Source organism: Phaenicophaeus curvirostris, chromosome 19 (assembly GCF_032191515.1).
Source record: "Phaenicophaeus curvirostris isolate KB17595 chromosome 19, BPBGC_Pcur_1.0, whole genome shotgun sequence".
Taxonomy (NCBI): domain Eukaryota; kingdom Metazoa; phylum Chordata; class Aves; order Cuculiformes; family Cuculidae; genus Phaenicophaeus; species Phaenicophaeus curvirostris.
Genome location: NC_091410.1, coordinates 14,068,338 through 14,080,087, shown reverse-complemented (window position 1 = coordinate 14,080,087; position 11,750 = coordinate 14,068,338). Strand labels below are relative to the sequence as shown.

Genomic DNA, 11,750 nt, shown 5'->3' with positions numbered 1-11,750 from the left:
TTGCCCCATCGTCTCCTTCTCCTCCCCCTCGCCCCTTCATCATCATCATCACCATCATTTCCCCTCCCCGGCCCCATCATCGCCTCTTCCTCCCCCCCTCTTGCCCCATCAGCATCACCATCCTCTCCCCCTCCTCCCTTGCCCCATCATCACCCTTTGCCCCCTCACTATCTCCCCCATCACCTCCCCCCTCCGTGCCCCATCTCCCCCCCCTCCCGCGGCTCCCGGGGCTCCATGCGGGCTCTGCCCCCCCCCAGCCCCGTCGCTGCCCCCGGGGCTCCGGCTCCCGGCTGGTGCGCCCCGTCCAGCGCCGTCGGGGAGATGGGGGGAAGGGGGGGGGGGGGGTGCGGGCGCTGACGGGCACCCTCGGCGGCCAATGGGGGGGCTCGGAGGGGCCGGGGGCGCCTGTCGATTGGCTGCGGGGGGAAGGAGGAGCCGGGGCTTGAAGTTGGAGCGAGGGCTCCGGCGGCGCCGAGCGGAGCATCCCCGGGCTCCGGGCGGCATCCCCGGCTCCGGGGCGGGGGGGGGTCGGGGTGGGGGGGTCGGAGGGGGAGGCAGCGGCGCCCCCGCCGCCTCGGGGCCCCCCGGAGGGACGGCGAGGAGGAGCTGGGCAGCCCGAGGGGGGCGGCCCGGCCATGCCGCCCTGGCGCTGAAGCCGCCCCCCGGCAGGGCTGCGCCCCTCTAGGCGCCCCCTCCGCGTCGCCCCGGCCGGAGGATGGACGAGGATGGACCGCGAGCGGCCGAGGAGGAGCCGGAGCCGGGCAGAGCCAAGACTTTTATCCGCCTTAACGACCTGTCCGGGGCCGGGGGGCGCCCGGAGCCGGGGGAGAGGGATGCGGGCAGCGGCGACTCGGAGGGGGAGGCGCTGCCCTACCCGGCTCTGGCCCCCGTCGTCTTCTTCTACCTGAGCCAGGAGAGCCGCCCGCGGAGCTGGTGCCTCCGCCTGGTCTGTAACCCGTATCCTTTGCAGGTGCTCGGCGCCCAGGTAAGAGCTGCGGGGACCCCCCCCCCCGCCCCGAGCCGCCCCCCCGGAGAAGCAGAGGGAGGGGGGGCAGGGGACCCTCCGTCCCCGGGGCTCCCGGGGGATGCTCGACCCCCTCCCCGGTGCCGGGATGGGAAGTTTTCCGAGCTGTTTTAGGGGCTCCCCGGGCGCCCCGCCGCGATGCTCGGGGCGGGGCTGCGGTAGCCCGGGGTCCCTCCTCGCGCAACCCTCCTTCCTCCGCATCCCCGGTTTAGGCTCCCTCGGCCCTTCCCCGAGGGGTTGGAGGAGCGGGGAGGGGATGGGGATGGATGCGGGGGGTGTCGGATGCTGCCTGGGTGCAGGGTCCCTAAATAATTCACGGGGGGCAGTTGGAGAACCCGCTCTCCAGAATCTCTGGAGGGATGCTCCGTGCTTGGGGGGGTCCAGGCAAGGTGGGGGTCACGGTCCCCGAGGGGTCCAGGCAAGGTGGGGGGGTCACGGTCCCCAAGATGGGCTGCACACCATGTCCTGGAGTGAGCTGCGACCCCACAACGAGCATCTGCTCTCCTTCCAAACTCCCTGTCTGCTCCGGCGCGGTGTCCAAGCCGCTTTAGTCAAGTTTAAGCTTTCCAAAGAGGAGGGGATGGGAAAGAATGAGAAAAGACAATAGAAAAATTGCTTCTCGCCACGATCTCGGTGCCTTTAAAACCTCCCTTGGAGTTGAGTCGCAACCAGCGCACGGTTTGTAGCATCGCAAGTGTTTTACCATCCCTGAACTCCAGTTCCATTTATTATTTGCAGGCACAAAAAAAAACCCCAAAATGAACTGAAGCGAAGCGATGTGGCTTCCAGCAGGGGCTGGTGTGGGAGAGGCAGCCGCTGCCGGGGAAGTTGTGTGCCCGCACGGAAGGCGGGCGAGTGTGTACGGGCAGCAGACCCACATCTGGCGAGGGAGAGGCTGTGCGGTGGCGGGGAGGACGTGTTCCATGGCGTGAAGGGCCAGAATCTCCTGTGTGAATCCTCCTCCGCTCCCGGGAACCGTTAGCAATCGCATCTGGGCTGAGGTCCGTGTGCCCGCCAGGAGTGGCGAGGCTCTGCTGGACTCGGGGTTATTGTTTCACTTGAGCTTCAGCAATAATTTATCCAATAAACAGGCTGCCTTCTTCCCTAAAATGTCCCCCAGGAGGGGGGAAAGCAAGATTTCTCTTCCCAGCCCTGAACGCTCCCAGCAGTTTCCCCTCCAAATCTCTTCCACACCACCTCAGCCCTTCAAACTGCGTTTATTTGAGCATCCTCGGAGATCTCGCAACTTTGGGAAGCCTTCTGTTTGGGGAAGAAATATTAATGGCAGGCTGCGAGCCAGCATGTCCTTATTGCCTAGGACAGCTAATATTCTTTATGATTGCGGCTTTAAATATGTTTTTAAGTTTTTCTTCTATTTTTCCCCTCACTAATGAGGTTAGTTTGAAGCAGGTGTTAACACCTGCATGTTTTCAGTTGTTTTCAGTAAAATCCCCACCCCAGTAATGGCTTGAAATGTGTTTTCTCCTCTGTGGCTGCAAATACAAGCAGATTAACTTTTGTCCTTGGACAATTGGTGGTACTGCAGGCACCTGCAGGCGCGGCTGGGAGCAGGGGGTGGGTGACAGATACAGCCCCACAAGCTGGGATTTTCCTTGTCACTAATTTTTCCCTCCTTACTGCCAGAGAGAAGCGCTTGCCGGGAGCCACGGGGGATGATGCCGCAGGTCTCGGAGTCGTGTGGCTGCACACAGCTGTTTGTTTTCAGGGTCACTGACCCAGAATTGGGGGAGTTTATTTAAAATAAACCCCACAAATGAAGCGGGTCAGCCTGCAGATGAGAGGAAGGCAGCGGCATCTGCGCCGTGTCCCATCACTCACTGCTGTTTAGCACAGCAGCATCTTGCTCGTCCCTCCAGCATCTGCAGCCCAAGTGCTGGGGCTGAGCCCGCTGCTTGTTTATATTTATTGCTTTTATTGCTTTTTTTTTTGTTATATATATTGGTTTTTTTGGGTGGTGGGTCAGTAAAGTGGCCCCTCTCAGGCTGGCATCTTCCAGGAATTGAGCCCCGTACTGAACCTGTACAATCGCATTGCTGGAAAGTCTTGGTTGCCACCAGCTGCCCTGGAGAGGAGCGACAGCGCTTGGGCTCACGTGGCTGGTGAATTCTGTGGCCACGAGGGGTTTGAGCTTTTGCTGGCTCCTGCCTCTCTCTCGGGTGGTTTTTCCCTTTCTGCGGGTGAGGCTGGCGGGCTGCGCGGAGATTGGATGGGAGGTTCCGTCTGAGCGGTGCCCGTGGTGATGTGGGGCTGGGCGAGGCGGGTTTGTGGTGCTCTAGCCTGGCTGATAAACCTTGCTGTTGGCAGGGAGGAGGTGCTGGAGCTGCTCCATCCTGCTCCTCGCCTGCCCTGGGATGCAGCCGGAGCTCCCGGGATGCTGCTCTCTGCCCCTGTCCAGGCAGCTTGTGTGACTGTGGTACCTGAGGCCGGGATGCGGGGTTAGGGCAAGGGCAGTAGTGGGTGTTCTGAGTCCAGCAAGGATGCTGAGTCCTGTGGAGATGGGATTTTCTGCAATGGATCAATTCAGAGCATCCTCTGCCTGGGCCAGGGAGGCTTCTTACTGTCTAGAGAAGGGAGCAGGAAACCTGTGCCACTCTTGTGTTCCTGTAGGGATAGAGGCTTGTCCTGATCCAAAACTACTCCTGAGCCTGAAATATTGGGGTTTAAACCCTAAAAATCAGTCCTGCAAAGCTTTGTTTTGAAAACCTGGCAGGGCCGGGTGTGCTGTGAGCTGAAGACCTGGCAGGGATGAGTCTGGTTTCCCACCTCTGTGTCCTCCTTGGCTCCGAGATGGAAGGCTCTTCCCCAGCTGAGGATAAAGGGGTGCAGAGGGAAGGAGTGAGGACACGGATGGGTGGTGATCGCTGGTCCCTGTGCTGGACTCACGGGCTTGGGGCTGGGAAGTGCCACGGTGGCAAGCAGGGCATCCTGGTCTGTGAGAGAGAGGAGAAGCAGGTATCTCCGGGGGAGAAGAGGAGGGAAGGTGCTTACTTGACTCACTTATAAAATAAAAGCACTGTGAAGGCTGGGAGGATGAAAGGCTGTCGCAAGGTCTGTGCCAGGCTGCTTCTCTCATCAGAGATAAGGAACGAGGCTATTTCTTGAGAGTTGAAGAGTGGGGATGGAGAAAGCGGAGAGGATGCGACTGCGTAGTGTTAAGAGCTCTGAATAGGAAAATAGCAGGGTAACTGAAAGGGCCTGTGATCTCTATTGTAGCTCTGAAATCTGTCTCTGGCTCTGGCTGGGGAGCCGCGCGCTGGCACCGGGGGGGGGCTGCAGAACCTGCTGAAAGGTGTCCTGCTGTAGAGATGGCCCCAAACTGGTTGAAATCCTGTCTTTTCCTGCTGTTTCAAAGGGTGAAGGGCAGCTCTGCGGATGCATTTGCTGGGAAGGGTTGGGTGGCACTGGGAGGAGCGCTCCTGTCTCGCCTGGCCGCTCCAGTCCCTGAGATCTGGGTTTTGAAAATGGCTTTAGGGAAGAAAAACGTCTCAGTCTGGTCACAGCAACCGTCCCTGCCTTCTGCCTTTGGTTTGCGCTGAAACCCAGAGGTTCTGCCAGCAGCTGCCTTGCACCGTGCCGCTCGCTGTGCAAGAGGTTGGTGATCAAAGGCTCCATCCTGGGAAGCTGCTGGGAATCAGCAGGGGTGCAGGTGGCCAGTGGCCACTATGAGCCGTCCCAGAGCCCTTGGGGCCTCGTGCCAAGGTCTAGCTGAGGGCTGGGCTGGCTCACGGGACAGCTGGAGCTGCCGTGTTGGAGCTCAGCGCATCGTGGGAGGCAGGAATGGTCCCGCTGGGGACAGTGGGCAGCCCTCGCACATCAACCTTTCTGGATTTTACTCTCCTTGAGGGGCACATCCGTGTGTCCGGCTGCCCCGGAGCAAGGAGCCTCCTCTGTGGTGCCTCCCAAAGTGCTTCCCTGGGGATGGCGTGGGCAGGGGGTGAGCCCAGCCCCTGTCCCCTCAGCGGATGCTCGGGGTCCTCGCCCCTCCTCAGCTGTGCCAGCTCACAGGGAGAGCCAGGTGCTGCTGTTTGAAGGTTTTGACTGTAGCACAGAGCTAAAAATACAATTTTTTTTATCAGAATCGTGTATTTTGAGGGGAGAGCACACGCAGTGTCCTTTAAAGTTCAGTGCATCTGTTTCAACATCACTTTTGGGTTCAACAAAGCGAAGTGTTTTGTTTTGAGAGGTTGGATCTGAAAGGGATCTTGTTTTGATCTTAAAATCCCACAAAGGAGTCAGAATCCATCTGCTTTGCTTGCATCTGATCCGTCCCAGGGCACCTGAACTTGTTTCTCTGGCATGGCCTGATTCACCAGCCAGCACCTCCAGCTCCTCACGGGGCAGAGGGAACTCTGCAGCAGAGCCTCTGCTGATTCCATGTCCCTTCTTTGGCTCCTGGGAGGAGGATGAGAAACCAAACTTCCTCAGCTGATGCCAGGCTGGGGGGCTCCTGCAGCCCCTTGCTCTGCTCTGGCCGGGGTGGAGCATCCTGCTCCCTGGGCTCCTGCAGCTCCTGTGAAAGGATCTCAGAAAGAAACAGGACCCATCACCTTTTACCAAGGGCAGTTGGAAGGTGGAGTGTTTATTTCTCTCTTGCCAGGGGAGAAATAACTGCAAAACATCTTCCCTGCTGGTCCCAAACCCTTGGGGAGCTGGGCAGGAGTGGTGGGTGGTGTTGGCCTCCTGGAGCTGGGTGCAGTAGCCAGTATCTCTCTCGCTGCTCTTGTCCCTCGTGTTGCAGTGGTTGACGTCTCTCTCCTTGCTCACATCCCTCACGTTGCAGTGGCCAGCATCCCTCTCCTTGCTGCCTCCCCAGAAGATCCAGGAGCCACTTGATCCTGATGCAGGTGATGCTCTGCGTCTCCCCAGGATCTCTGGAGCCATCCTCTGCCTGGCCATGCCGGCCGCTGGGCGCTCCCTTTGCTCCCTGCTTGTGCGTAAGTGTGTTTTTTAAGGAGATTCTTCTGCGAATTCCCTCTTCCAGGCCGTTGTGTCACATCTGGAAGTTTGTGTAGGAGTTTATCCAAGCGCTGGAGCACAGCACAGCTTTTTCTTATTTAAAAATCATAGGCTGGCATTTTGAAGCGGGCTGGCGGAGGGGGGGAGGGCTGGGGAGAGGGAAGCTGTCTGCCAAAAAGGAGACTGTGGAGCAGAGGAATCATAATGACTTCCAGAAGTTTTCTTTCTTTCTTCCTTTCTTTCTTCCTTTCTTGCTTTCCCTCCCTCTCTCGCGGCGCAGACAAAAGGCTCGGCCTCATGCGGTTCATGGTTATGTCATCCTGGCGTGGGGAGCCCCGGGTGGCCCCATCCTGCCCAGGGACGCTGCTCTCCTTGGGGACAGCTCAGCTCTGGCTCCTTGTAGGAAATCCGGGACACCGGCTCCCACGCGGGGCGACCCTGCTTTCCATTTGGGGCCAGGAGCCCAGGCTGGAGGCGATTGCAGCCTCTCCCCCAGCCCCTCGTGCCCGGGATGGGGGCTCAGCCGGGTGGGCAACGATCCAGGATGGGGCCAGACCACCCCAGCCGCTGCTCAGCCTTGGGCTGGTGGCTCAAAGCTGCTCCGTGCGCACTCGCTGCTCTTGACTTGGTCGCCTTTTGTGCTCTCTCCCCTGTTCAGTAGCGCCGAGTGTTGGAGCCGCTCTGGAAATGCCCAGGATTTTATGATGCATAGAAAACTCTTTGCTTTCTTCTCCCCCAGCACCTCCTGCAGATGTTTTGGCATCGTGCTGAAAAATGCTTCTTTCCCATTTTGACTTTAAACTCTGTTTCACTTTTTTTTCCATCCAGAAAAGACCGAGGTTTTGACCGCTCCAATTTCCCTGCCCGGGTCTCTCTCAGTTCTTCTTTTCTTTTTCTGCTGTTTTGCTGGAAGGGGGCAAAACCTGCGTCCGAAATGAATCTCCCTTATGGCTTTTTCCTTTGGATCATGGAATCCTTTTCCTTTGGAAGATGAGCCCCCGGGAGCCTTTGCCCCTGGTGGCTTTGTTGGCTGCGGTGGATGGGGAGGAGGGTCCAGGGGAGCGGGGCCATCCGCGGGGAACTGGGGAAGGAGCATCCGGAGTCAGGTTGGAGAGCTTTGAAGCTTCCTTGTGGTTTGGAGGGGGTTGAATTTCCTCGTTAATTAGGAGGCCTAAGTGTTTCTGGGTTTGTTACGAGGCCAGCTTGTGGCTTTCCCTTCCCTGGCGCCTTGGCTCTCCGCTGAGCGACCGAGATGGGAAATATTCCCTTTGGTTGGTGATGCGTGTGGAGGTTTCCCCCAACCTGGGTTCCTTTGGCTTCGGCTTTTGCCAGCCTTGGCCTCTCACCCAGGAATCTGGCCTGGTGCGAAGAAATAAAACAAAAAAAGAGAAGGAAACTCTCATGGTTTTATGTAACGGAGTGAGTAATGACCGCCCGTGCTTTGGGATGCTCTCACATCTGCTTCCTACCAAAGCCCCAGCAAAGAGGCTTCGAGCAGATGGAAAAAGCACATATTTCAGCTTGAATATTTGCTGAGAGGAACTCTGGGGCTCGTTCTCTGCGCTGACTGCCGCGGCGTTGGTTACGGCCGTACGGGAAGGGGCTGTCGGGGTGCCAGGAGCAGCATCGCGCACCCGGGGTGCGGCACGACCGGGCAGGTCCCGGTGAGCCCCGTGTGGGGCTGTGCGCGCGTGTGTGGGATCGGGACGTGCCCATGACTCAACCTTCAGAAGTTCAACAGTTAGTCACAAGTCGATGGAAACCATCTATTGGTTTGGCTCCGGTGCCTGAAATGTGGTTTGGGTTGGGATTTTAGATGTGTTTCCTAGGTGGAAGGGGCTGGATGTGGTTCGATGGGGTTTATGTCACTTGTGCCCACCCTGCTTGCTCTCTCCTTCTGCCTGAAGTGAAATCCCAGGGAGGGGGCTGAAAGTGGGAATGAAATCTAAAGCAGGTGATGGGCAAGAGCCGGGAGCTTGGCACAGCCAAACTTGTAAAGCAGAGGGGATTGTTTTACTATAATCCATACGCTAGCCCCACACTTACACGGTTCCTGATGCAAAGCACCCTCGTATTTATCTCCAATTTGGGTCTTTTCCAAATGATTTTCCCTGGTGCCTCCACTGAACCAGCCTGGCGATGCTGCCTGACCCTGGGGCTGGAGGCAAACCCGCAGCTGGTGGAGCTGGGTGAGGGGATTTGTGGGAATTCACCCACCTTGGCAGCCCTGGGTCGGGGGGGGGGTTATGCTTTTAGGATTTTCTGTGATTCATAACTTAATCGGGTCAGGTTTAGCTCTCACTCCTCCGGCGTTCCGGACTCCTGAGGGGCTGGTGGCCAGCGCAGCCCAAGGAAGAGCCCTCCTCTGCCCAGGTGGCCAGCAGGACTTGTTAATGATTTGTTAATTCAATTAGAAAGTGCTCTTTAACCATGGCGAGGCTGCAGCCCCATTCTGGAGGGCAGGGCTCGCCCCCATGCCTGCGATTCCCTCTGCCAAAACATTTATTTGGTGTTAAGCTGCCAGCTATGCTATGCAAATAGGGATGTTAATCATGAATAAGGTTCATTTTTAGCTCTAGGTTGAGACTAGACATGGGAGGAATCTGTCTCCGGAGGGTTTGGGGAGTGGGGAGCGCTGCCTTGAGGGGGGCACAGCTCCTTGGGGCTGGGTTGCAGGGAGCAAACATCTCTGCTCCCACTCAGCCCCGGGGTCTGTAGAAGTAAAACCTTCTGCTGCGGGTTGAAGGCGGCTTTCAAGTGCGTTTGATGGGCTGCGCTTCCACCAGCCTCCTCCGTGTTGGTGTTGGCTGCTAATAGATGAAACCTGGGTCCGGGCTGGTGGTCCCTGTGTTGGACGCAGAGGATCTTTAATTTGGGAATCATTGAGTCTGGATAACCTGGCTGTAGTGATTCTATCTTAATGGGAGAAAACAGAAACCCCAGTAAGAATGATTAATAACGGGGCCCTCATGTTCCAGTGAATTAATGCTTATTCAGGCAGACAGGGAAGAGAGGAATTAAATTAATATCTGACTTGTAACTGCTACTGTATGTGGTTATTGACTTATCTGGCTTTGGAGGACCATAAATATGTCTTGGGATGTACCCCTGAGACCATAATCTGCTCAGGGTCATGGCACAGGGCTATCTCTGATGCTCCTTCTGAGACTCGTCCTGACTTTTGGGGTCAAAAATCCAAACTCCTCTAACAAAGGACTCAGCCACGTGCAGAGGAATGGGTTTGCACTTTACCGTGAGTGTACGGCATAAATCTTGAAGGACTCTGCCTTGCATAAATAGCTTTTATTGTTTGGAATCCTCCAGCCGGCTCAGGGCTGGAGGGCATGGAGAGCTGGGGAAGATGCATGGGTGAAGCTCCTCAGCTTACGTTTGGGATGGATCACAGCTGGAGTCTCGTACTCTCATCCACTCCCTTTTTCCCTCTTGGATTTTGCAACTCTGAGGCAGTTTAGGGGCTGAGGATGCCTCAGTGATATAAGGTGAGGGGTCTCAGTGTGCCCCTCAGTTACCCTGGGCAAGGAGGCTGGGCATCTGTGAGCCTGGAGAGAGGAGCAATAATAGAATCATGGAATGGTTTAGGCTGGAAGGGACCTCAAAGTTCATCCAGTCCCACTCCTGCCGTGGGCAGGGCCACCTCCTGCTGGATCAGGGTCTCCGAGCCCCATCCAACCTGGCCTTGAACCCCTCCAAGGGATGGCGCAGCCACCCCTGCTCTGGGCAACCAGTATCTTGATGCTGTGGGGATGCTCTGGTGACCCAGCAGAGGCGATGCTGACCCTTGGATGAGCCCAGGGGCTGGCACGGGGCGTTACGTGGCTCAGCATGCCCTGTGCCTGGGTGAGTGAGCTTCTCTGTGTCTGGGACCTTTTGTATCCTCGTATATGTGGGACAGCAGCTTGGTGTGGGGATGCTGTGGGCCAGGCTGACCTGTCATGGTCCCCTTGTGAGGCTGGAGCTGGCATTAGGGTATCCCTGGGCTGCTGAGTTACAGTCTGTCCTTCCTTTAGCTAAGGTGGATGTTTCCTTCCCACCTCTTGGGTTTTGTGGAGGGGATAACTCGCTGCCTGTGTGATTCTCCTTGCAGCAGTGTGTGTTGACCCTTTCTCCAGCACAGCCTGTGTTAGCAGAGAAATTCCTGGCCTGAGTGAATGGTGCTTTGAGTCCCAACCCCTGTTTTTCCCTTGCTCTGAGCCCTGGCTTTGCTGCAGTGAGGAGTTTCATTGGGATGCTCCATTTCATCCTGACAGCCCGTAGGAAGGAGCACGTCCTGTCCCCTTCTCCGGCTCTGCCTCTCCCCTCCAGCTCTGACTACTGACGTCCAGCTCCCGTGGGAGCGATTTCCCCTGCCGAGGGCAAATCCAAGCCCCTTGTTCAGAAACCGCTCGTGGCAGCAGCACAGGGGAATCCTGGCTTTTACGAGGCTGGAAAACAGCGGAGGAGCCCAAGGGCAGCATGGGGTACCCGCAGCCAGGGTGGAGACGCTGCTGCCTTCATCTCAGTAAATGGACTCTGGCTCCTCCAGCAGCGGATGTTCAAACCTCGCAGCTGGGGTTCGGGCTTGGCTTTTTTGCTGGTTTTTGTTTTCTCTTTTCTTGTAGCCCCATGAAACTGGGTTGTCTCAGCTCCGGGAGCGCCGAGGGTTGGGCAAGTGGCGGTCAGGCTGCAAGGCTGAACTGGGGGACGAAAGGATGCGCTGAAGGCGCTTTGCTGTCCCTCCTCCCCTTCCCCCAATTCCCTCCTTTCATCTGCCAAATACCTTGATTTTTTTTTTCCCACCTCTTTTTTTCTTTTTTACTATTACCTGGGCTTTGCATTGGGGGCAGGAGGGAGGCTGGGATGTGTGTGTGTGTGCGCGCGATGAAGCTATTCGAGGAGTTGTGATCTCTGCATTTCATTTTGCAGTTCAGCTGGAAAGATCTCGTTTCCAAATACACCCACACACAGGCACTGAGAGAGAGAAAGCAGGAGAGGAGCTGCTCAAGGAGGGGGATGGAGCTGCTCAAGGAGGGGGATGGAGCTGCTCAAGGCAGGGTCTGGGGGTCCTGGCAGCGCTGGGTGCTTGTGAGCCCTTCCCTGTGTTTGGTGAATCCTATTTGGAGCGGTCCATAGCCTGCACCTGGGGACAGGAGATGGGTACCCTCTGCCTCAACCTTGTATCTCAGTGCTTGGCTGCGTTCTCATTTCTAAAGATGAGCTGGTGCTGGAGTGACTCTTTTAGCTTGTAATTCCCCATCCACACCATCTCCATCCTTGCCAGCCAGGTCCTGACTTCAGCTCCTGGTTTCTGGAGGAGCTGGTGGTGTTGTGGGGGAGCTGGGAAGGATGAGGTTAGCAGAAAACAAATAAACCTTCATCCTGGTGGGCATCTGCAGCAGGTAAATGTGAGGGGCTGGCGGAGAGCTGAGCAGATGGGGACTCAGTGGTGGTAGGAGTTCTTGGTGAGCTTAGCTCTACGGCTTGTGGGGGTGACTGTCACTGGGGTCAGGGCTGAGGAGCAGTTTGGGGTACTGGGATGTGTTTGGGGCTCCTGCAGGGTGCTACCACGGGTGCCTGCATCCCTCCCTGCTCCTCTTTGAGCCTCTCGGGTGGATGCTGGTGGCGCATCTCTGCTCGGCCCCCGCGCACCGAGTCCTCTCGCCGTCCCTTCGGGGTCAGCGCGTGATTTTTTCCATTGCTCCGAAGAGGCTGAGCTCATACAACAATATTCCCTGGGCCAACCCTGCTCGGT

General features: G+C 57.3%; 1 protein-coding gene across 21 annotated transcripts in view; it reads left to right on the top strand.

The window, feature by feature from the left end:
• The first annotated feature begins 710 nt into the window (after window positions 1-710).
• CACNA1G (calcium voltage-gated channel subunit alpha1 G) overlaps window positions 711-11,750 on the top strand; it is a 135,892-nt gene continuing 124,852 nt past the window's right edge. For all 21 annotated transcript variants that reach the window (XM_069872795.1, XM_069872790.1, XM_069872792.1 and 18 more), the window contains exon 1: window positions 711-957. In XM_069872795.1, coding sequence (XP_069728896.1) covers window positions 716-957 — 242 coding nt within the window. In that variant the 5' untranslated portion in view covers window positions 711-715. The remainder of the gene's footprint in view (window positions 958-11,750) is intronic.